We start from the raw sequence: 26103 nt of genomic DNA, 5'->3' as shown, positions 1-26103 counted from the left end.
CTAATTGATTGGTGTCCTTTTAAGAAAGTCATCAAAGAAGAGAACACCATGTGATGATGAAGACAAAAATTTAAGTTATATTGCCATAAGCCAAGGGACACCTGGGTAATTAGAAACTGGAAAAGGTAAGGAAGTATCCTTCCCTAGAGTCTACAAAGAGAGCATGACTCTGCCAGCACCTTGATTTTGGACTTCTGATCTCCATAACTGAGAGACAATAAATTTCTATTGTTTTAACCTACTCGGTTAGTGATTCTTTGTTACAGAAGCCCTGGGAAACTACTATAGTACATACACATTTTGGATTATTGTGTTTTCTTAATAAATGGATCCCTTTATCATTATGTAATGTCCCTTTTTATACCTGGTAATATTCCATGTTCTAAAGTGTACCTTTCCTGAGATTAATATAGCCATGATCGTGTAATTTTAATTATTACTTGCAGTATATTTCTCTTTCACGTTTTTAAAACCTACCTATGGCTTTATATAAATAAAACAATTTTTTTTTAATAGAGTCTTTCTTTTATAGCCTATCTGATAATCTCTATGTTTGAACTGAGGTGTTAGATCATTTATATTTAATGAAATTTTGGCATAGTCAATTTAAATGTACCATCTTGGTATCTGTTTTTCATTCTTCACATCAGTTCTTTCCACCTTGTTTCCCTGTATCTGCCTTCTTTTAGATTAAGTATTTTTATGATTCTATTTTATTTTCAGTATGGCTTATTATTTATACTTCTTTTTTAAAAGTTCAGTAGTTTCTTTATTGTTTGAAATAAACGTTTTTAACTTATGACAATCTATCCTCAAATTATATTATCTCACTTTATGTATAGTTTTTAAACCTTACAACAATATGTTCTTCTCTATTCCAGCCTTTGGAGCTATTGTTCTCATAAATTTTGCAGCTAAATATACTATAAACTCAATACATTGTTATTATTTTTGCTTTAAATAACCATCATTTAAAGCAGTAAAAATAAGAAAAATTATGTTTACCCTGAATGTTACCATGCCTAGTAATCTTTATTTCTTTGTATGGATATACATTTTAATCTATTATCATATTCCTTCTGTCTAAAAATCTTCATTAACATTTCTTGAAGTACATGTCTTCTGGCAGTTCTTTCATTTTTATTTTAATCTAACGAAAAGCATTTCACATTGTTTTTAAACAATATTTTCACTGGATATAGAATTCTAGATTGCCAGTTTTTCCCCCTTTAATGATGATTTTTCTACTGTCTTTGGCTAGCCTAGTTACAGTTGAAAAGTTTGAATTATTATCATTTTTTTTCTTTATATAATAATGTTTGTTCATTTTCATTTGGCTGTCATCAAGGTTTTATTCTTTATCTTTGGTTTTCAGCTATTTGACCGCTCTCTCTCTCTTTGTTGTTTTGTTTTCCTACTTTGAGTTTTTAGAGTGCCTCAAGTCTGTAGTTTCCATTTATTAATTTTGGAAATTGCTCATTCATTATTCACATAGTCTTTTGCTCTTTTGTCTTGATCTCTCTCCTGTGACTCCAGTTACACCTATATTAATGTCTTTGATTTTGTCCCATAGCTCTTGGCTACTTACTCAGTGCTCTTTGTTTTTTACTTTGTTCATCTTCTTCATTTTGAATTTCTGTTAACCTACGTATTCTGTCCTTAGCCATGCTTAGTCTAATCATTACCTCATCAAAATAATTCTTCACCTCTGAAATTTTTTCAAGCTTTTACATTCAATTCTTTTTTTATAGTTCCCAGCTTGGCTGAAATATCCCACCTATTCATGCAAGTTTTCTACCTTTTCCACTAGATCTTTTAGTATATGAATTAGTTATTTTAAATAACTGTCTGATACCTCTAACCATCTCTAGTATTTCTGAGACTAGTTCTTTTGATTGCTTTATCTCTTTGTAATGAGTCATTTTTTTCTTAGTATTTTAAGTGTCTCATAGTTTTTGTGTGAATGCCAGTAGAGATGGGTTGCAAAGACCCTCTTTATGAATAAGGTCACATACGCAGGTACTGTGGGTTAGGACTTCAACATATCTTTTTGGAAGGCACAAATTAACTCACAACATATACTCCAAAACAAATGTTGAAAATACATAAAACAAAAACATTGATAGAAATTTAAAGAAACAGACGCATATTTAAATTATAGTCGGAGACTTCAACACTTCTCTCTCAGTAATCAATAGAAGTAGATAGAAAATCAGTAAGGATATAGAAGCTATGAATGATACTATCAACCAATTTTACCTAACTGACATGTGTAGAACACTTAACCCAACAGATGAATATGCATTCTTTTCAAGTGCACATGGAGCATTACCAATACAGACCATGTTCAGAGACATAAGCCAGACTTCAACTAATTTAAAAGGACTGAAAGCATGTAAAGCATGTTCTCCAATCATACTGGAATTAAACTAGAAATCAACAAGAGAAAGACATCTGACAGATCCCTAAATCTGTGGAAATTAAGCAACACTGTTCTAAATGATCCATGGGTCAAAGAAAAAGTCACAAGGAAAATAATATTTTGAATAGAATAACAATGAAGATACAATATATAAAAATTTGTTGGACCTTGCAAATCAGTGCTTTGAGAAAAATCTGTACCATCAAATGCTTATGTCAGAAAGAAAAAGAGATCTCAAATCAACAGTTTAAGCTTCCACCTTAAGAAACTAAAAGAGAAATTACATCCAAATCAAATAGAAAGAAAACTAGTAAAGAAATTAAGATCACTGAAACTGAAAACAGAAAAGCAATAGAAAAATAAAATGTAGAGCCAGGCTGATCGGGGGGGAGGAACGAGACAAATTAGCAATATCAAGAATGAAAAAAGGGACAACTTGGATGAAATAAATTCTGTGAAAAATTCAGATAATTAATGCTCATTAAATAACAAAGAAACATGAATAGCTCTATATCTATTACTGAAAATTAAGTGAAACTTCAAATGAAACTTTAAAAAAACTTCCCAGAAATAAAACTCCTGGCCTCAAATGGTTTCACTGATGAAGTCTAACAAAAATTGAAGAATGAAATAATAATATTCCTATAAAATCTTTTCCAGGAAATAAGACAAAATAACTTCAAAACACATTTTGTCATGCCAGCATTACCCTGATGCCAAAACTAGACAGACATTATAGACCAATATCCTTCATGAACGCATATACATAAACTCTTAAGAAAATATTAGCACATCAAATCTAGCCATTTATTAAAAGCAAAATACATCATGATTAAGCATGATTTATCTCAGTAATGAACCAATCCAAAACGAACCAATATAAAATTCACTGTACTAACAAATTAAAAAAGAAAAATCATGTGATTATCTTCAGAAAAAAACATTTGGCAAAATTCAACATCCAATTATGATGAAAACACGTAACAAATTAGGAATAGAAGATAACTTCTTCAACCTGATAAAGGGCATCTATGAAAAACCCATAGCTAATATCATACTTTATGATAAAAGACTAAGTGCTTTTCCCCAAAGACAAGACACTCTCAGCACTTCTAGTCAACATTGCATAATGCAGTAAGTATTCATTCGGATATGATATATTCATTTATATAGAAAGTCCCAAAAAAGTATACAGAAAGGCTACTAGTATGAATATTTGAGTCTAACAAGGTTGCAAAATACTAGGTCAGTATATTATTTCTTTATACTAGCACTAAACAATTGGAATTGAAAATTTTATAACTATTAAAATCATGACACGTTTAAGGCTAATTTAACAAAATATATACAAGAATTGTATGCTAAAATCTACAAAACAGAGAGAAACTAAATAAATAGAAGATAAACCATATTTGTGGACTGGGAGATTCAATATTGCTAATATACGATTTTTAGCAAAAATGGTCAACCAATTAAATGTTATCTCAATCAAACTCTCCTTAGGATTGACAAACTGATTCCCAAATTTATATGGGAAAAAGCAGAAGACCTGAAGTAGTCAAAATAATTCTGAAAAAGAAGAACGTAGTTGGAGGATTCATGTGACCTGATGCTATGTCTTACTCTAAAGCTACAGTATCCAAAACAGTGTGATACCGATATAAGCATAGATGTCCCAATTGAGAGAACAAAATTGAAAGTCTAGAAATAGACACACATATATGGCCAATTTGTTTCCAACAAAGATGCCAATACAATTCATGAGAAAAGATAGTCTTTTCAACAAATAGTGTTGAAAGAACTGGACTTCCATTTCTAAAACATTAACCTTAACCCTTATCTTGCACCTATAATACATTATAGATAAAAAATAAGCAGCAGCAGCAGCCACAATATGAGTGTAATAATTATATTTAAAACAATTGTTTTTAGAAAAGCCAAATCACTGTTGGATAATAATAAGCATGCAGTCATCTAAATAAACCAGCAGCTTTTAACTTCTCCAGTACGACAGTCTCTCATATATATGTTCATATATGAATTCTCTTGTAATAAACCTACAGTCTGTTTCAAGTGACCAGAGTCCATAGGCTGGAAAAACCACATCTCTCTTCCTATGAGTAAGAACTACTTACAGTGTTTTTAATACTAACTTATCTTTATCCCCTTTCTTCTTGTTTTTGGTACTACACATTTTTAAGCCTAAATGTAAGATTTCATATTATATCGTTGTATTTAACTTGAATATTTTGTTATTTCATTCTTCCAAAATGATTTAAAATTTTGTATTTTAATTATGCAAAGCAAGCTTCATGATCAAATCTGTAATATTAGTGAAACTGTCGAATAAATCAGGGCCTAGCAAAGAATCCTAGAAAGATGCCTTAAAGAGGGTGATACCTCATGTTTATAAAGGGCACTAAACAGTGGGGTTGTAAATGATTTGAACAGTTCTTAATGCAACTAGTATCTTTTAATCTATATGTCTCAATGTCTCAAAGCTACCACTTGGACTTTCAAATCATTTGCTCGGATATGTCACAGTAGATCTATAACTTCCCCATTTTATTAACCTAATCAAAACTAGTATTTGTTTTTGCTGTTTTATTTTTTAATTATAGTTGGGATACAGGGAAACATATTTTTAAAGTAAGTTAATGTAGTTTAACAGGATATATTTCTTAGTAAAACTCTAATTTTCTTTTCTTCCTTCATTTAAAAAAAAGGTATCTATTTAATTGTCTATTCTAGTGTACATATTGGGTTAATTATACCTATTGCTTTTATCATCAGAATTCAGCCCTCTTCCACCTTCAAAAACTTGGTTTACATTATAAATCACGGACTCAACAAAAATCCCATTTCTGAAAGTGGGATAGTCTAGAATTAAGTCATATAGAAATAAAATGTTTCTGATTATTCTATAAATGGTTCACATGCAGCATGCATTTAGTAATAAAACTTTAAAAACAGAGATTATTTCATTCACTTTTGTCTCTAGCACAGTCTTTAGAATAACATCTGCAAAAGGCGCCCAGCAAATATTTCATAATCAATTATTTGAATAAACCTATTCATTCAATATAAACAGAGTACTACTATAAACAGGTGTTTATGTTGAATAAGCGTGCTTATTCAAATGGACTTTGAGAATAAAGAATTGGATAGGAATGTGAACATGTGACTAAAAGATAAGTTAATACACTACCCACTGTAAAAAGGCATACTACATATTCACATAAAGTAAATTTTGAATATCACAAGGAAATATAAGACCGAGAAGTTGACAAACACAAGCATATAAAGAAAGCTACAAAGGTTTGAAGGTTTTTGAAATGTCTTCTTACCACATTTACTTTCTACAAAAAGAAAAAAACAAAAACAAAAACAAAAAACACCACCACCACCCCAGCCTGAAATCAAAGGTATAGTACCAGTACTTAATAAAGTAAAAAAAAAAAAAAATTTTGGTGACTTGAAATCAGTTTTTATGTAAATTCATGGTAAGTATATATGTTCCCTACTCTGAATCTACCCAAGTTAGTACACCCAGCACTGAGAAAATAGGAAGTATTATGGGATAAAATTGGTAATGCTATGTAAATAAAACAATTCATTCATAAATAATAATAAATGGTCAATCTACACCATAGTAACTTAGGATGATTAGTGAATAAATACTTAACTTTGAGAAGGATTACTGACTGGCAGTGTGTTGCTGGTATATGTCAGGATTATTCATCACTCTGACAGTAATATTAACCACAATCCATTTCAGTTACTTCGGTTTATCATTTTCTGCCTAATGTTAAAAAACAATGTCATTGAAGGCTGCTTAAATAAAGCGCAAGGTTAACCTCTGTTAGAGTCATTTAAAAACTTCTGCTAGAAGTTTTCTAGTAGAAAACCGAATATGCTGTACAGATTGCTAATACTTAACGTAAGTCTAAAAAACAGTCACACAAAACAGACTGTTTTCTTAATTTAAAAACAAAACTTCAGCAAATCTTTTATTTCTCCATATATATATATTTTTTCACACTTTGCTAAACTTAATTTTTAATCTAAAGAGTTGCATAGCCATATGTTGCATATCTACATTTTAAACTAAATAAATCATATGTACAATAAAGTTTAAAAAGGACAGTGTACCTACGAAAAATTTTCTTCAGTATTACATAGCATTATATAATACAATATATAAAAATATTATAGTTTGCTATATATGATTCCCCAAATTAATCTGTTAAAGGTCCCTTACTAATAAATGGAGTCAGACTGACACAAGTCTATCTAAATCTAAAGATTTCCTATTCTGGTCCTCTAATTTTATCTTTCTGGGCTACTTCTCATATCATTTTGATGTGCCTTTTAGAAAATATCTGCATATACATTCTACTTTCTATGGTGCCATCATTTTTTCTATTAATGCAATAGTTTTCCCTTATCATTGTCAGAGTATTTATTCCTGTTTTGTCTTTAAGGCTTCTTCTGTTTCCTAAATTCTATTTTTTCCCTGGTTATTTTAGTTTTACTCTTTGTTGTCTTTCACATTGGAGACTGTCTTTACATGTTTGATAACACTTGGTTATACCTTCATTTTTAAAAATGAAGCATATAAAAATAAATGGAGTTTCAGATACAAAAATAAATAAATAAAAACAATGCTTGAGAAAGCTGATAGAAGTACATGGAGCAGCAGCAGCAATGTGAACTGGCAGATTTTACTGAAGGGAAGTGAGGTGAACTCAAATAGAATCCCTAAATGTTAGTATTTCTTAGGTCTTCCCTCTTGAATCAGTCAATATACCCAGAGAATAATACAATCTTCTGTCTTACAAGGTGGGGCTGGGATAAGCCTGCCTGCCAGAATTCTGATAGCATGACAGCCAAGAGGTCTGGGGGTCTTCACCATTCAGTACTTAAAGATTTCAGTTAATCCTCCTGTTTTCCATTCCTCACCTTCAACTTTGCCTCTGCTGTTCTTGGTGTTCTCAAATCAGAAACTTCTCTGGAACAATTTCTCCAAAAACTAAACCTCTTGCCTTTTGCCCAGATAAAAGGAAGAGTAGTTGGATTTTAGAAAGAAGTGGCTATGAATGCAAGTATTCAATCTAAAATATTCTTTCTGGTCATACTTAAAATCTACCTGTTCAAGAACAGGCACAGATGTAAGATCAAATCCTTAACGCTTGGAAATGTGTGACTTTGAAGAGTTGTTTAACTTAATCACATCTTAGTTTTCTTATCTATAAAATAAAGATAAAAACATTCCTTACAGTGTTGGTGAGAGACTTAAAGGAGAGAGCATGTGGAAGATCTCCATTAAGTGGAAGGCACCTACTGGAGCTTCTCTCCCAACCCCTACAAATAAATTCTAACCTATCCCAATATCATTCTTCTGCTTATTAGACTGTAAATTCCCCAAGATCAGGGAATGCAATTTATACCAAAATCTCTAAAAGCAATGTGAATAGAAAAGCATTCCTATTTGATGCCTAGATTAAAATATTTTTAATATATTTTGTCAGCCGATAAAAAATATTCAAGTGTGGAGATTTATAAATTTCTTTTTGAGCATTTATGTTTTACTTAAACTCTTTAAGAACCATTACTTGCTGCTGTAATATCGTAAGGTTTGTTTTTTTAAGTCTAAATTCCTTTGGTTTGACTGAAGCCCAATAGATAGAAAAACAAAGTGAAAGTTATAACACCCATCATATTTAAAAAATATTGTCTTCGCCCCAAAAAGAGTGTTCCTTTCCCTCTGTGACATCTAGATGGTATACTGATTCCCGGTATATCTGTTACAGAACAGACTAAAAGGACTGGCATTCGTCAGAAACAGCACTTAAAACTTAAAGAGATAAAGAAGTGTTGTCTGATCAACAACAGTTAAATGTCGGTAGTCAATTCCAGGTCAAGATGCATGCAGTATATTAAATGTGTGTTAGGGAAAAATATCTCACATATTAAAATACACAACCAAATAGTGTGTTAGGGAGAAATATCTCGCATATAAAAATATGCAACTAAATAGTAGAAGATAAATGAGACCATGAGAGAAAATCACCTACATTTTCCTTAAACAAAGTGAGAGAGAGAAAAAAATAAATCCACTAAGGACAAACAATAGCAACTCATCAGCCAGGGAATGAATTCAGGAAAACTTGGTCACTCAGTTCTCTTCAGTTATCTGAGAATTTACTCTTTAGAAACATTTTGATCCAGATTAGGGCAATGGAAGCTGCTAGTTTAATAGAGTGTGAATGGTACAGCACTGTAACGTTTTTTTTTTTTTTTGTATGTGTTTTTTGTTTGTTTGTTTTGTTTCGTTTTTTAAAGAAGAAACTATGACTTATTGGGGCCTAGACCAAAATGTAAAATTCAGTTTGAATATCTGATGATAGTCAACTTTCCTCAGATGCCTATACCGCATGGCAGGAATCAGGTCTCAGTGCAAGTTCATTTTTCCCTAACGTTTACTTTTCTTGTTTCTGCACTCTGAACCAAAATAACAGCTCACATTGTGTTTCTACTCTAAAGTTGAAAACCAGATAGTTTTTCTTTGTCCTCTACTTCAAATTCTCCTTCGGTATCTTCCTTCATTTTAAGAATTGAGCTCTAATTATTAAAAAATAAAATACTTGCTTATACTTTGGCTATTCCTGGTTTTTCCCGATTTTTAGTTCATTGTTTAGTAGGATAGTTAACTACCTGACTTTATTATTTCAAATCTCCAGAAACTGAGAGTTCCTGGCAAACAATATTATTTAATAAACCATCAATAAATTTAAAAAAATGAATTCTTGAGTGGTGACATCAGGTAATCTCTAGTTTTAACCAAACATTCAGCTTCCCCCCGGCCCAGATTTTTCATAACACAGGCTTAGTCAAAAAAGCTTGGAGCAAACGAACAGAAAAAAAACGGCTTCAAGCAGAACCTGGGACAAACATACCAAAAGCAGGCAATTTGGAAAAGCTTTCCTTTCTTTCCTTTTTCAAGCAACAGAATGCTGGTTATATTTTACCATATATTTCTCATCATGAGAGGTGAAACGCAACTTGATAAAATAATATTAAAACAGACACAGTAACTGATGCCAAAGTAGAAGGCTGAGCATAGCTTACCACAGTGTTTCTCAAACTTTCTGAGCCAAAATTCATAGTAAGAAATGTTACTTTAAATCATACCAGTGAACACATGTATGTACACTGGTATGCAGACACACCCCTTGTAAGCAGAAGATTTGTACATGATACATATTGATGTTTTCTTTTTTAATGTAATGCTATGATATTCAAATCATTTTTTAAAGTGCTAGCTGTGAGCTGCATTTTGAGAAACACTGGCCTGGTGTTTAAATTCTGGTTCCACCCACAAGCTACTTAACTCTGTGCAACTTGTGCAAACTTGTGGTGCCTCAGTTTCTGCCTCTGTAGAAGATAATAATGTTAACTATTTTAAAAGGTCTTTGTGAGGATTAAAAGTGTTAACACATGTAATATACTTAGATATGAGCCTAACATATATTAAGTACTCAGTAAATATTAGTTAACAGTAATAAAATGAGATGTTTACCTTCCAAAATTCATAGCTGAGTTTTCATTTGTAAGTGAATGGTTATCAACTGCATTTCAATTAAAGACCATACTTGTTTTTTGAAATATGTATCCAGATTATAGCACATACACACATTCAATATTCCAAAATAGCTATGCTGATCAATTAGAAGAGAAATAAGCGCCTCAGATTTTCTTGGTTTTTCTTCCTTTAAAAAATTGGTTTACACAATCAATCTCCTACTAAGGAAAAAATAAATAAAAGTAGTAGAGAAAATCTTCCTAATATACAAAGGAAGCCCTGGTACTGAAACACTCCACCACTGTAATTGCGTTTATGGTATGACATTTTGTAAATATATTCCTGCTCTAATATAATTTCTTATAAAAAAAAAAAAAAGAAAGAAAATGTTGATTATTTCTTTCAAGAAGGCTGTTAAAATTCAAAAGTCAATGTGTACTTATAAAATATAGATTAATGTCACTCCAAAGTCTATGCATAGTTAGATCTGTCTTCTCATCAGTCAGAATTTTACACCACTGATGAAACAACTGAGGAAGTAGAGGGTAAAGAATCAACTTCGAAATTGATCTTTATTTTTTTTTCAGCTTTGAAAGAATAAATTAAACTATTATATTCAATAAGGATTTTCTCAGTACAAGGTTTAATTTTCATCATATTTTTCAGATTAAAGTAGATTTGATTTCCTAAAAGACTGACAATACTAATTTGTAAATATTATAAGAAGAATTGTACATAGAATACAATGCTGTAACTTCAAGAAGACATTTTTAACATTGTTCCATTCAGATTTTCTCTTTTCTGAAAGAATGATCAGAAAAATAATACAAAAAAAAAGGGTGTTAATTCAGCTTCAGAAAGAAAATTCCCTATGCAACGTGGAAAAGATTACCAAATAAAATTGTAGCTTTATATCAAAGCTACTAAAATCCCTCTGAAAACCAGCTTTGGGGAAATTACAGGGACATAAATATGCATAAATAATTCAATACATTTGAAAGCTAGTCAGGCTGTATTATCTATTTAAGAATGGAGATAAGATCTATTTACAATTTAAATTAATCTTTACACACAATGTTTTCTTCAATTTTATAAGTTTATTTAAACAAATAGTAATGTTTACTAAATGTACACTATGGGACAAATTTTCATAGAATTCTGTTATAATCACTCATATAAATACAGCTCATTTCATGTATGAAAAACATTCCTGAAAATATGTGTATGAACAGATACTTGAAAACTGAATCACACTGTTTAACATCATGGCAAATTTTAATACCAACAGGAATGAGATACTTTTATAAACAATTACCTCTATTTTATACTTGCAAAGTACAATTTTCAAATACCTAATATGCTTGCTTATTCCACTAAAAATAAAAATAATGTAGTTAATTCCAAACTCACTTATTCCATCAATATTTAATGTAAACAACTAGTACTAGCAGAATTCCATTTTTGTGAACTTGAATGACTTTTGTAGCCTTTGAGCTACTGCTGCTTTATAGGTAAGGATATCTTAGCTATAAGATATATGACTGAGTGTTATAGCTCCCCGCTGCTTCCCAGTCCTTCTACTTAACACTACTGTTCACTATTCAACTGGTTGAAAGTTCTCTTTATAAATAATTCTTCCTTGGCCCAAAGTACAAATCGTTGACAAAATCTCTCAAAATATAAAAATGGATACAGGTAAAGGCACCAAATGACAAAAATGAGTATTTTCATGTCTTTGTATAGTGGATATAAACCATACAAGAATGAAGACTAACGAAAGCAACTCTTGTTTTGGTATTGAAGCCAGGCTCTCCCCATTTTACTTTTAATCAAACAAAATTAAAAAAGAAAAAGAAAGAAAGAAAAGAAAGAAAATTACTATTGGTGATTTAGTGGGGCATAAAAAAATAGCCTTATTTATCATACAGAGAAGATAACTTATAAGGGCATTAGTTAAAACAGTATTTTACCCACCCAACGAAAGAATTTGGCGAGTTCCTTAGAAACAGCTATCACATACAAATACAATTCGATTTTAATAAAGGATTCCGTTTAGCTGGCAAATAATTTATAATAGCATTTTGCTAATATTATTTCTATGAATTCGCATAATGAAAACATCATGCAGCCTACGTTAAAAAAACTGTTTTGGAGGTTTTCTTCTGGTGAGGTGAGATTTTTAGTGGAGGCAGTCGGCAAGGACAGTGCTACGGGGAGCTAACAGGGTTACAGGAGTTCTTGTTCAGGGACAATGATGGCAGAAGACAGAAATACAGCCTCACTAGAAACATCTAATTACCCTCCCACTTATCACCATTAGTAACTGTTCCATCAAGAAAGAAACATGCACCCTGTCCACAGTCCATCTTACTATCCATTACATCTTGAAGAATCTACAAAAAAATCCTCTAAAGCACAAAAATGTCTTAATAAGCTATGTGCTTAAATAGAAGTCCAAACTGAAGAACTCAGTTGAGGGCAAAAAAAGGCAATTCTAGGATTCTGGAAAGGTTATTTATTTAAATCTAATTTATTTTGTGAAGCAAAATTTACATTTTAACAAATTAATGAAAAATGAGATTTTTACTTTTATATACATAAAATTCAAATAATAGAGAGAGTAGGATATAATAGCCTGAGTATAGTTGTCCAGATTTTATTATTGACCTATTGCGTGGCTCACAAGTCAAGCTAATATAGTCCTCATTTATTAAACTAGAGAGAGTTCTATAGATTCCAGTAAAATACTACAGAGTAAAATACTTAGAGCTAATATCTAAATGTAAGAATTTCCCATTTTTTAAAAAGAAAAAAAAAGCAAAAATAAAAAACAAAATATTTTATTTATTTATTCCTCACAGTCATCTGGGAAATTCTGCTGAGCTGGGCCTAACCTAATAGACAAAGGGAAGTATCTCGTTATAGAATGATTCCCAATAATAAATGGAATAGAAGTGACAATTTAAATATCATTTTGCAATCTTTACCAAGCTAATTAATCTAAGCATTAAATATCAATGTCTGCTAACATCACACAAAAAAAGTAAAGTACATATCGCATGCCCTTGACAGAGGAACACAAAAACTTCCCACAAAGCAGTCTTTCCCAAAATACCTAATCTGAATTCCATCAACCTCCGGAAACAACTATCAATTTATAAGAAATATAGACAACAAAGGAACTTGTTAGACTATCCCACAGGGATGCAATAAGCAAAATCTACACAATACGTTTCTTCAACTAATAAATCAGGAAAAAAAAGTGAAAGAGAAATCTACAGAATAGAGACTTTAAGAGATGAATCAACTGACTGCAATATATGGTCTTTAGTAGAATCCTGACTTGAATAAAACTAAAAAGAATTTTGAAAGTTGTAATTTAATTGGAAATGTGATACCTACTGGATAGTTGATGATATTAAGAAATTTTTAAGAAATTATTGTTAACATTTTAGGTTTGCTAATGGTATTATAGCTGTTTTAAAAGGAGACCTTAGTTTACAGAAGTCCATATTGAAATATTCATTAATGTAATATGATGTTTAAGATTTGCTTCAAAGTAATATGGGAAGGAGGAAAGGAAATAAGAGTAAAGATAAAATACAAGTAATCATGAGCTGATAATTGTTGAAGCAGAGTGGTTGGTAGATGGGAATTTATTATGCTATTTGTCTATTTTTGTGTACACTTTAAATTCTACATAAAAGACCTAAAAAGAAAAGCATATAAACTTTATTTTATATGACAAAATGATGGTTTAGAATATTCTATTTATTGATACTCCAAGACAGAAAGTTTTTTTTTTTTTACCAAGTTTTATTTATTTTTTAAACATTTTATTTATTTTCCCCCCTCCCCTCTAGTAATCACTAGAGGAAAGGAAGTTCTTGAAGAATACCTAAAGATATAAGAAAACACTTATAGAAAGTTAAAAAACCTGTGTGTGTGTGTGTGTGTCTGTCTGTGTGTGTGTGTGTTATAACGTGATTATTCCTTATTGATACATGGTAAATAAAGAGTAATTTTTATTTTACTTACATGTTTTATACTTAAAAACCTAATAGAGTTAATATTACTATTTCATAAATTGGGGAAAAGCCATAAATATTTTATTATTTAATTCATTTAACACTTATTGACTGGCAGACCTTTGCTAGGCATGAGAGAAATAATGGTGAACAAGAACTCTATCATTATGGAGCTTAGTGGGGGAGAAAGAAGAAGCAAAACAAGTAGGTAGAAGCACATGTAAAATGCAGGATATTTTAGGTGCTCTACAAGAAAGGAAGAGCAGAATATCAGGGAAGGAAGGTAATCAGTAATGGGCTGGCTCTATGTAGAGGTGACCTAAAGGCAGAGAAAGTCAGCCACTCACAAAGTAGAGAGACAAACATTAAAGGCAGCAAAAACAAAGCTCTGAATTGGGAAAGATGTATTCTGCATTCAATGATAAGTTAAGGAAACTTTAAACACTGGATTTATGTGATTCAAAATTAGATTTAAGAAGGATCCACTTTGTTGTAGTGAGAAAAGGATGAGAGAAGGGCAAGAGGCCGCAGGGAGGTCAATTAGGAGACCTGAAGTAGTACAGGGTTACTTGTCCCTTTATGAGAGTACTGGTGAGAAGTTGTCATGATTTTCTTTATACATTTTTATCAAATATTAACACCCTTATAAGAGGTTGATATTTAGGAATAATGTCTTTTTCAATGTATATGGAAAAAAATACATAATATTTTTAATTGCTATCAAGTTTTTTGTGCACATTAAATCTGAAAAAACATTTAAAAAATAAATAGAGAATGCAGTCAGCAGTAATGTAATGGCTATGTGTAGAACCAGGGGGAAGATAATCAGGGGGATCGTTTCATAAACTACATAAATGTCTAATCAATGTACTGTACACTGGACTAATAAAATAAAATGCTAAAAAGAACCTCAAAAAATATAAAAGTTATACTGATATCTAAAAGATTTTTAAAAACTAATGTGAAAATTAAAAATAACCAATATATTTTTAAATGCAAGACAATTATATTTCAGATGATTACTGAGAAATTACCTTGGACAAATCTCTGAAGTTACTTGGCAAAGTAAGATCCAATTCTTCTGATTCATAATTAGTGATGACCCAGGGAAATACTGGGTACTGATTTAAGTCATTGTAACTTCGTCCTAGGAGGGAAACAAATGTCAGTCAATCTGGAATAATAACATGAAATGATAGGCAGATTCAGGAATATAATTTACTAAAAATAACTGACAGTTTTTGAGTACTAGAATATTTCATTTAATCCTTACAATAACCCTAAGAAATTAGAATTATATCAATTTAACGGATGAAAAAAACCAAGGCACAAAAGGTTAAGTTAACCTGCCTAAAATAATGTTAACTAGTAATGGCCAAATCATATTCAAATCCAGATACTCTAACTCCAAGTTTATGCTCTTATAAAGTACATTTGACTAATTTTTATTACTTGAAAGCTTGTACAGAATAAAATATGCTTTATTAAGACTTTGAAAAGCAATTTGCAATTCTCATACAGCTTTTTAAAACCAGATTCCCCTCTCTGCCATTAATTAACCAACCAACCAACCAACTAGTCAACCAAGTTTAAGTGACTTAACCCTCATGGGCATTCATTAGTCAGTCATCTGTAAAGTAAGGGAGTTGCAGTTTTCAAATTCTATGATCCTCTGAATACAATGCACAGCATCATCAGTGCTGCTTTCCCCCACTCCCAAGTGTGGCCGCACGCTTCTACCCTTCTTCTAAACTAATGGCGTTAAATGACACTTAGCTGTCAGATGGTTTTAACCTTGTAATGCAGACCCTCATTAATTTTTATATGTAATTGGTTCCAAACTTTGCTCTCTGCCTAGTCTCTGTCCACTCCAATTTATCCATTCTGCCTCCAAGTTAATTTTTCACACGGTCCTAATATCATTCACTTGTTCAAAAACTTTCAGAAGTCTTCTAATGAATTGACTGCTAACTCTACGAACTGACAGAAAATCTTCCATCTTCCACACAACCTCTCTAGTTTTCTTTCTCATTATACCTTTATGAAGATATACTTATGTGCACATATGCATATATATATGCACATAAACATATATATATGCATATGTACAGTAGTCTTTCCTTATCCATGATTTTGCTTTCTACATTTTTAGTTACTCTCACTCAACTGCACTATGAAATATTAAATGGAAAATTCTAGAAATAAACAATTCATAAGTTTTAAACTGTATACCATTCTGAGCAATATGATGGAATCTCTTACCGTCCTGCTCTGTCCCATCCAGATGTGAATTATCCCTTTATCCAGTGTTTCCATGCTATATATACTCTCCAACCCCAACCACTAGTAACTTAGCAACCATCTCAGTTATCATACAGATGCTTGAGGCATCACAGTGCTTGTATATTAAGTATCCTTTAATTTACTTAACAATTCCCCCATATACAATAGTAGTGTTGCTGACTATTAAAATATGCCAAAGAGAAGCATTTACGTATATGTAAGTATGGGAAAAAACAGTATATATAGGTTCAATACTATACTTCATATTTTCCCATTTTTGTAAGTTCACTTTGTCTTCAGTTTTACATAAAATGACTTCTAATCTCCCAACTACCTTCTCTGATAAAGTAATATCCATACTTACACGAACATGAAATCTTTCCTGATATTTCCCTTACTCCCATCAACTGGATGAATATATTTTCTTTCTCTCTCTGCCCTTTTAATCCCCATAGTACTTTACATATCTCACACACACACACACACACACACACACACACACACACACTGGAATCTATACCTCTTTGCTTTAGAATCACATAAATGCTCACATTTGTACTTAAAATAACTTCTCTGAGAGTAAGCAACATGCCTCATTCTCTATCTCCTTTGTGCTTCAAATATAAACTTTGTCAGTTTGTTGACCTGGATCTCAAATGTTTCACAATTACATTCTCTGTTTTCTTCATTCTAATTATCACAAATGAAAAGAAATGAGAGATTTCTGTTTTTCACTCTTTCAAACTAAACAGTTTCAATGGGTGATCTTCAGTAATATTATATGATTTCATAACTTCTACAGGGCCATTTAGTTTTTAGATTTTCATATGTTGGTCATAATATAAATACTCCTTTATTGTCTACAGCCATGCTACCTTGAACAAGCTCAATCCTGTCTGATCTCGGAAGCTAAGCAGGGTCAGGCCTGGTTAGTACTTGGATGGGAGACCACCTAGGAAGACCAGGTGCTCTAGGCGTATAAAATTAAAAAATACAAAACAAGAGATTGTAAGCTGACAAGGTCCTTGCAATCTGTGAGGTCAACCAAGGGTTGCCTTGCCTAAAAAAATAAATAAACAAACAAACAAATAAATAAATAATATTCCTTTCCTTAATATTTTATAGCTTTTCTTTTGTTGTATTTCATTGTTTTATCATATATTTCTAATTAAGTTTTTAATAGACTCACTATTTTATATGGTTATTCATTCCTACTATTCCATAGAGTCTATTCTTGCTATATTAAATCGTTCTAAATTTTCATTTTATGTTTTTTGGAAAAGATTGCGTATACTCATTTTTAGTTTCTCTCAAGCAGCCAACTGTCCATATGCAAAGCTGTCAACTCTAGTCAAAATTACTCTTGATAAAGTATTCATGTAGTAATCACAAAAATAAAAATAAGCTATTTGTGCTGGCACTCAAAATAATCTAATCGTATCTCAAAGTTTATTAGAAATAAGACAACATGTAAGCTTAGATTACCTGCTATCGTGTTGAGAAACATCAAGTACTCAAAATTTGAAATCTCTCTATGTTGCCATCGCTGGGTCATGTTAGAAGCTTTAAAAAGCTGACGGGGACTAGCTAACGAGATACGTCTGCAAAAAAAAAGAAATTAATGTAGAATCAATTTAAACTTAAGACTAATTATATCATAATAACAAATCATGAATATCTGTGCTTAATCAAAATGATATCTATATATTCTGAAAACTTCTATTCATGTTATACTAATAAATACTAGTGATGTTTCAATCTACAATTAATGGTTAAACGATAGATTTTGACTACCCACAGGTCTATTATACATGTTCTATTTATTAAGGTAAGCTGTCATTATGATGCCATTACAGTAACTAGGTTCCATATAGTAACAATACCATTATAGTAAATAGGTTCCATATAGTAACTAGGTTCCATAATAATAGTATAATTAATAATTCGCTGCTTTACTGATATAAAAGAAATTATAGTAACTGTATTCACATCTTTATCAATTTTAATAGTCATCACTTAAAACAGATTTGTCCATTATATATTTAAAAACTATGTTTGCATTCACTTTTTAACAGGTCAAAGAGGACAGTAAACTCTTTAGTTGTCTATTCAGGGGGTACGTTAAAGGTAAGAGAAACTTTTTTTTTTTAATACAGTTTAATAGAAGACCAATTTTTCTGTGTTTTCGTAACACATTGTAAATAACAAAGGATACAACTGACCAGTTGTAAGCAGTAGTGAGAAACAGGTAGTAGCAATAACTATTACATTCAGAGCCTACAGTCTCAGATAAGTATGCTATCCAGTTCTTCCCACCACTAAGAACAAGGTAACTACTTTTTAAAAATCTTTATTTGCAAAAGTATAATTTAAATGCCACAAAATTTACCCATTAAGTGTACTAGTCAATGACTTTTTAAAAGTCAATTTCTAGAGTTATGTAATTTCTAAAGAGGTGGGTCTTGATTCCCTTCCCCTGGATCTTGGGCTAGATTTAACGATTCATTTGTAACAAATGTAAGTAGCAGAAATGATGGCAGGTGACTCTCAAGAGTAGGTCATAAAAAGACATTGAGGCTTCCGTCTCATTCTCTCTTGGATTACTTACTCTAGGTAAATTGAGCTCTCATGTCAAGTAGACAACCAGCCCATGAAGAGAGAGACTTGGTAAGGAACCAAGTACTACTGCATGGGGCATGTGAGTGCTTAACCCTGGAAAGCCCTCTAGCTCAGGATGACTGTTATTCCTACTAACATTCTGACTGTTGTTTGTTCATTCTATTTCAACTGCGTTTATAATAAGATATTACCTAAAAAAATTGAAATAAACACTAATCAAAACAACTCAAATCAATACCAGAGGTTAAAGATAAAAGTCTTCATTAAATATATTAGTTACAAAGTCCTTAACACACGGGTTTATATTAATATCAACAAAGAAGAAACTACAACAAATATGACAATAAAGTATTTAAAAAATGATAACAATGTTAACCTGATTTTTATACATGTTAAGTAATAGTACATATGAAAATGTGTATGTGATAAACACTTTTGTAACTCATTTTAAATATAGAGCTTATTATTGTAATGACCTTCACTGACATAAAATTTAATACAATAACATTTACTAGCCTTAAACGTACAGTTTAATAAGGTTTGAATATATGTATTTATGCAACCAAGGTACACTCCAAAACACCCCCTCATATCCATTTGCAGCTAATTCCTTTGTCCCAGTTCCTGGCCTCTGGAAATCAATGATCTGCTTTTACTCTACAGTTTTGTTTTTCAATAATTTCATATAAATAGAATCACAGCCCATAGCTATGATGAGTATAGTCCATGGTGCCTAATTCTTTTACGTAGCATAATGCTTTTGAGATTCATTCATGCTACTGCATGTATTGATATTCAATTCCTTTTATTTCTGAGTATTTCATTGTGTAGATGAACTACGAACTGTTGATCCATTCACAATTGATGGTCATTAGCGATGTTTCCAGTGAGGGGCTATTATGAATAACACTGCAATTACATTTGCTTACAAGTGAATGTGTATATTTTCCTAACTCTTGGTGAACACCTAGGAGTGAAACTGATAGAACATTAAGTGTATTTTCAATTTTATAAGAAAATTAGGAAACTGTTTTCCATAGTGACTATACTAATTTGCATTCCTACTTAGCATGGTTCTAGAGCTCCTGATGCTGTATATCCGCATTAACATTTCACATTCTTTATTTTTTTGTTTTTGAAAATCGGGTTCATTAAACTATAATTTACAATAAGGTATAATTCATCCTTTTTAGGTGTACAATGCAATGAGTTTTGCCAAATACAGTTGTCTAGTACCACAACAATCAAGATATGAAATATTTCCATGACATCAAGTTCTCCTCATATCCTCCACTGTAACTAATCTACCCTCCTTACCCCCACCCCTCTGCGACCACTGATATGATTTCTATCCAAATAGCTTTGTTTTTGCCAAAATGTTTTATAAATGGAATCATACAGTATGTCGTCTTCTATATTGGCTTCTTTTACCCAGCATAATACTTTACAGATTAATCCATGTCCTCTCACACACGAGCAGTTCATTCCTTTTATCGCTGAGTAATACATTCTATTCTGTGGATGTACCACCATTGATCCATTCACTAGCTGATGACCAATATTTTTGTGACTATGAATACAGCTGTTATATTTGTGAATAGGTCATTGTATGAATATCTATTTTCATTTTTCTAAAGTAAATGCCTTCAAATGAGACTTGAAGGGGTGTATGGTGAGTGTAGGGTTAACTTTATGTGAAATTGCGAAATTGTTTCCAAAGAAGCCATGCCACTTTACTTTCTCATCAGCAAGATGTGAACTTCCAGTTACTTTGCATCCTTATTAGCTCTTGGTACTGTCAATTTTTAAAAAGTCACTCTAATAGGTGTGGCATGGGATCACAATGCGGTTTGAATTGGCATTTCTCAGATGATGAATGATATTCGGCATCTTTTCATGTGTCTGATATCTGTTATCTACTGTTTGTTGAAGTATCTGTTCAAATATTCTACTTATTTTTTTAACCAGGTTCTCTCATTATTAAATGTAAGAGTTTCTTATATATCTTGGATATAAGTCCTTTATTGTATGTTGTGGGTGCCAGGCCTGGCTGGCCCATGGTCTGGCTGGTCCGAGGTCTGGCTGTGATCCAGGCTTCTGGCTAGAAATAGGACCCTGGATTTAGAATGCTACATTAGTGTAGTCAGGCGCCTGTGCCTGAAATATGTAAACATACTGCAGCTTATTGTATCACACGTGTGGCTGACGGCCACTACTGTACTCTGCTATGTGAGGAGCTATGCGGTCCCCTGGAGAGCAGAAAAGTGCATGCAATACTGCGCTTCCCCCTCCAACAGAACTGTGCTTCCCAACAGAAGTGCACTCCACACAATAAAGTTCATGCCTGCCATTTCATTCTCATGTCTGCCTCTTGTGCATTCTTCCAACTGGGCATCTCACCATCGAACCTTCCCTTCTCGATCAGCCGGCAAGGTGAGCTTACTGCAGACACTTGGCATAGCCGACAGGGTCAGCTTACTGCTGACACTGACATATATTTAAGTTGTGCAAACATGTGAACCTAGTTTGTACCATATCCTTACATTTTCCTAAGAGTGTCTTTCAAAAGCAATTTTGTTTTTTAATTTTGAAGGCCAGTTAATGAATTTTGTTTGAGTCTTATCTAAGAAATCTTTGCCTAAATCAAGGTCACAAAGATTTTTCTCCTATGTTTTCTTCAGGAAGTTTTAAGTTAGCACTTATGATTAGTTTATATTGTTACCTCCCTTTTTCTTTTCTGTTACATTTTGAGCTGTGTATGAGGGAAGGGGTGAGGTTTTTTCTGTTTTTTGGTTTGTCTGGGTTTTTTTTTTTTTTTTTTGGCATTCGAATATTAAATTGTTGACCACCATTTGTTGAAAACACTATCTTTCCCCATGAATATATCTTGCTATCTTTGTTGAAAATCAAATTTACCATTTATGTTTAGGTCTGGATGCCATTATAGGCTATTAATCTATAAATCTATTCACACAAATAGCAAACTATACCAGTTAATATAATTTTATATTGTCTTGAAATCAGATAGTAAAAGTCCCCTAAACCTTTCCTCAAGAAAAACCTTGTTTTTCTGTTTCAAACTTGTTTTAGCTATTATAGATATTTGTATTTCCACTTAAATTTTAGAATTGGCTTCTCAATTTCTCCAAGAAAGCCTGCTATGATTTTAAATAAGATTGTTTTGAACCTATAAATGAGTTTTGGAGAAAACGGACATCTTAATAATATTGAGTCTTCTAATTCATGAACATGATATAGTATAGCTTTCCATTTTTAGATTTCTTTAATTTCCCTGAACACTGTTTTATAGTTTTCAATGAACAAGTCTGGCAAACATATTTTCAAATTTATCCAAATGATATTTAATTTTTAAATATTTAGATTGTGCATTTAATTTCAATTTCCAATTATTCATTGCTAGTACACACAAAAAATTTTGTATATTGACTCTGGATGCTGTGATATATACCTAAATTCATTTATTAGTTCCAATACTTTTTTTTTGGTAGATTCCCTAGGAATTATCACATAGAGGCGTGTACATCAATAGATAAAGAGTTTTATTTCTTCCCTCCCAATTAAGATGGTCAGTATTTGCTTTTCCTGGTAATGCCTTTATGAGAATTTGGAATTCAGGTAATGCTGGCCTCATAGAATGACTTTAGAAATTTACCCTTCTTTTCTATTTTCTGCAAGTGTTTGCCTAGAAATGGTATTATTTCTTCATTAAACAAACATCTGACAAAATTTGCCAATGAAATGATTTGAACTAGGAATTTTCTGGTATACCTCTAACTACAAATTCAGTTTCCTCTGATATCTATAAAGGTTAATCATTTCTTCATTATTGAGATTTGATAATTTGTGTCTTTTAAGGAATCTATTTTATCTATGCTGTCTGGTTAAGTAGCATAAGTTTGTTCACATTATATTATTTTCCTTTTAATATCTGAAGGATCTGTAGTGATGCCCTCTCTTTTTTTCTTGATACTGGCAATTTGTATCATCATCTTCTTCTTTATAAGTCTTGTACAGATATTTATTAATCTTTAGAAACAAATTTTCATTACTTTGATTTTTCCTTGTTTTTACTTTTTCATTGATGTTCTGCCTTTATGCTTATTATTTTCTTTTTTCAGCTTACTTTGGTTTACATTTGCTCTTTCTTCAAACAGAAGTTCAGTTGACTCAAAAAATAAAACAATATACTAATAATTATTTACTATGAAACATTTTTACATCTGCTCTTTCTTCAAAGAGAAGTTCAGTTGACTCGAAATAAAACAATATACTAATAATCATTTACTACGAAACAGGAAACAGAAGGTCATACATTTCAAAACAAGAACTGATATTAACACAAATTATTTTTTACATTTTTCTCATCTAAAACAGTACCTGGTTTGAGGCAATCCAAAACATGTTCCAATACCAACACGAGGTAGGTAGTTAACCACTTTCTTCACTGTTGCAGGGTCTGGGAAGTTGAACATTATAGCAACTGTGAAAAATAATTTTTAAAAATTAGAATGCAATATGATTTCCCTTCTGGAAAACTTCTTGGTCTGATAAAACATTTACTCTTAGTTCAGTATTTATTAAATACAATTCAGTATTACTTTTATTATAGTGCATGTCAAGTTTTAGTATTAATATGTCAGAGGTAATATGCATTTCACTTACAAACTCCTATACCATAGATATTTCCTTCTCTAATACTGTCAGCATTATAGCAACTGTTGTTGCATTAATGCAACAAGAAGATCAGGTTATCTAGTGACAAGCTGAATTTACAGAATTTTGGCAAGTTAAATATGTATTACGAATTTCTACAAAAAATCTAAAAATTCAAGTTTATATAGTAAATCTAACAGCAAAAGGACTACAGATATAGCTATTAAATTGTCAGTTATATTTATTTTCAATGATGAACATTTAAAAATATTCTCTTTATGTTATTTGTTTATAGTTTATATGTTCGTATAATCCAGAACAATATGTGACCTGAAGAAAAATTTTTTCCTCTATGGTTGACATTCAAATTTAAATGCTTTCTAATTATTTCTATTTTAATAAGTACACATTTTGAGAATACTAAGAAATGCACACCAATGTAAATAAGAATATTCAGCATATACATGTTAATTTATTAAAGTCATCTCTAAATTTTTATCCTTACAATATGAAAATAACAAAGTGACAAAACCATGAGAGAGAATTTAGAAAGTAATCTGGTCAGTCAGGAAGTTTTAATTACATTAATTTCCATATGAGAACCATATACAAGCTACAAGTGCTTACCCAGCCTGGAAAAATACAACTGGCCAAAAAAATGTTCATTAATTTAGTGTAGCTTTTAAACATTGGCATTACCAACATGTTTTAGGTAATGATCATTCACTAAGTAGCCAACATGCCTTTTAAATAATTCTTATTGATATAACCATTATCGCAATGAATACAGGAGAGAAAAAAAGAAAATCTATCATAGACTATGGCAGATGACCATGATCATGTGGAAAAGGTAATAAAAAAACACATATAAAAGCAAGGATGCATAAAAAATTTCAAAGAAGAAAAATGAATGAGAATGAACAAGCAATAAATATTATAAGGCTGAAACTCCTCTGGGACAACAAGAATGCAGACTGAACTAAAATGTGAAACATTCACTTGATTATTTGCCTGGAAGAATAATGTTTACACTAGTAAAAGAGGTATGTGTGGGGGAGGAGACCAAATGGGAAAGGAAAAACCATCTTTACCTAAAGAAATCTATATTCCCTAAAGACATGATTTCATAAAACAAAAAAAAGTGTGCACGGACTATGTGTTATTATGTGTAGATTTTTAAAATGAAAATTTATAGATTACGGAAAGAGAAAATAAACGTCAATCTACTTGTATATATAAGGAGTATGTACGATAAGTCACCCTTGTTTGCCTTTTCCTACAAGTTCACTTTGTCTTTCCTTCTTGTCTTAATAAATTTCACCAAGTTTCATTCTAAACCCACAAATTGAATTTTAGGTCTTTCAAGAATGATGTAATAGAAAGTCCTGACAGTTCAGTACCATTTTCTGATAGCCTCTTTATAAATGGCAATAGATTAGACAATAGATTTAATAAATGTATGAATCGTTTGATTACCCTTCTCCTCTCTCCAAATGCAGCCACCTTTCAGAAGGAGTTTAAGTATCAGAGCAATATTAAGGACATAAAAATTCCACAACTGATTAAATAGCTAGTTGTTCCCCATTATGTATAAAGCCTTAAACTAATCTGTGATATGGCCAGAAAAATAAAACTACTATAAATAATTCTAAGAATGACCAAGGTTTAGGGGTAGGGGCAACCATGAAGATTCATGTAGGTCAAAAAAGAGGTCAGTAGGACAGAGAGTACACTACAAAATACTATTTAAATGGAAACAATATGGTATGTTCAAAAATGAAATTTAAAGAGATGGACGTTAGCTTTGTAACAGTATAATTCTGCAACATATTACCTCTGTTTGCCATAAAGATCTCCAGGGCTGTATTTTGCAAAAGGTAACGACGAGAAAAGATTGATCGTATCTCTGTGAACAGCCATTTTCCATGAAGCCCTTCTGTATATGCCAGGATCTAGTGAGGAAAAAAAAAATTATCCCAAGTAAGTAAACAAAAGAATTTTTTGCCCCTCACCAAGTAAAACAAAAAAGATCCTATTAAGAAAAATAATTTTTCAGTATTGAATAAACAGTCATTAAAATAACTTGGAAGGAGACTAAAAAAAAGATCACAACTTATAGAAAGGAAGTTTAAATGAAAAAGTAAAATTAGAAAACATTTATATATAAATATATTTGGGGGCTTTTTAAAGCAGTGATGTAATATTACTTTTTGGGAAATACATATTGCATTATTTAGTGACTGTTTTTTGAGTCATGTTATGTAAAGTTTTAGATAAAACCTCAAAAGCAGAACACTGAAAAGAATGTCCTACATGCTTATAGATAACATATACAATTCATTTTCATGGAACATGATTTCAATGCACCCAGAAGAACTTTTTACATACTTTAAAAAATATATTTAAGTCCATAACTTTAGAAAATCACACTTTTAAGGTCACTGTTAAGGCAACAGTCACTTATTGAGAAAACACAAAGACTGACTGTTTTT

General features: G+C 31.5%; 1 protein-coding gene and 1 pseudogene across 1 annotated transcript in view; one reads left to right on the top strand and one right to left on the bottom strand.

Moving 5' to 3' along the window:
* LRBA (LPS responsive beige-like anchor protein) overlaps nucleotides 1–26103 on the bottom strand; it is a 558252-nt gene that overhangs the window by 149053 nt on the left and 383096 nt on the right. Inside the window, exons 43-46 of the mRNA XM_006906268.3 lie at nucleotides 25446–25563; nucleotides 23336–23438; nucleotides 17804–17919; nucleotides 15070–15182 (exon numbers count right to left, since the gene is read on the bottom strand). Of these exons, the coding sequence (XP_006906330.1) occupies nucleotides 15070–15182; nucleotides 17804–17919; nucleotides 23336–23438; nucleotides 25446–25563 (450 nt within the window). The remainder of the gene's footprint in view (nucleotides 1–15069; nucleotides 15183–17803; nucleotides 17920–23335; nucleotides 23439–25445; nucleotides 25564–26103) is intronic.
* Nucleotides 17177–17295, top strand: LOC112475107 (annotated as a pseudogene).

This window comes from Pteropus alecto, unplaced genomic scaffold (genome assembly GCF_000325575.1).
Source record: "Pteropus alecto unplaced genomic scaffold, ASM32557v1 scaffold50, whole genome shotgun sequence".
Classification (NCBI taxonomy): domain Eukaryota; kingdom Metazoa; phylum Chordata; class Mammalia; order Chiroptera; family Pteropodidae; genus Pteropus; species Pteropus alecto.
This window is presented reverse-complemented; position numbering and strand designations above follow the sequence as displayed.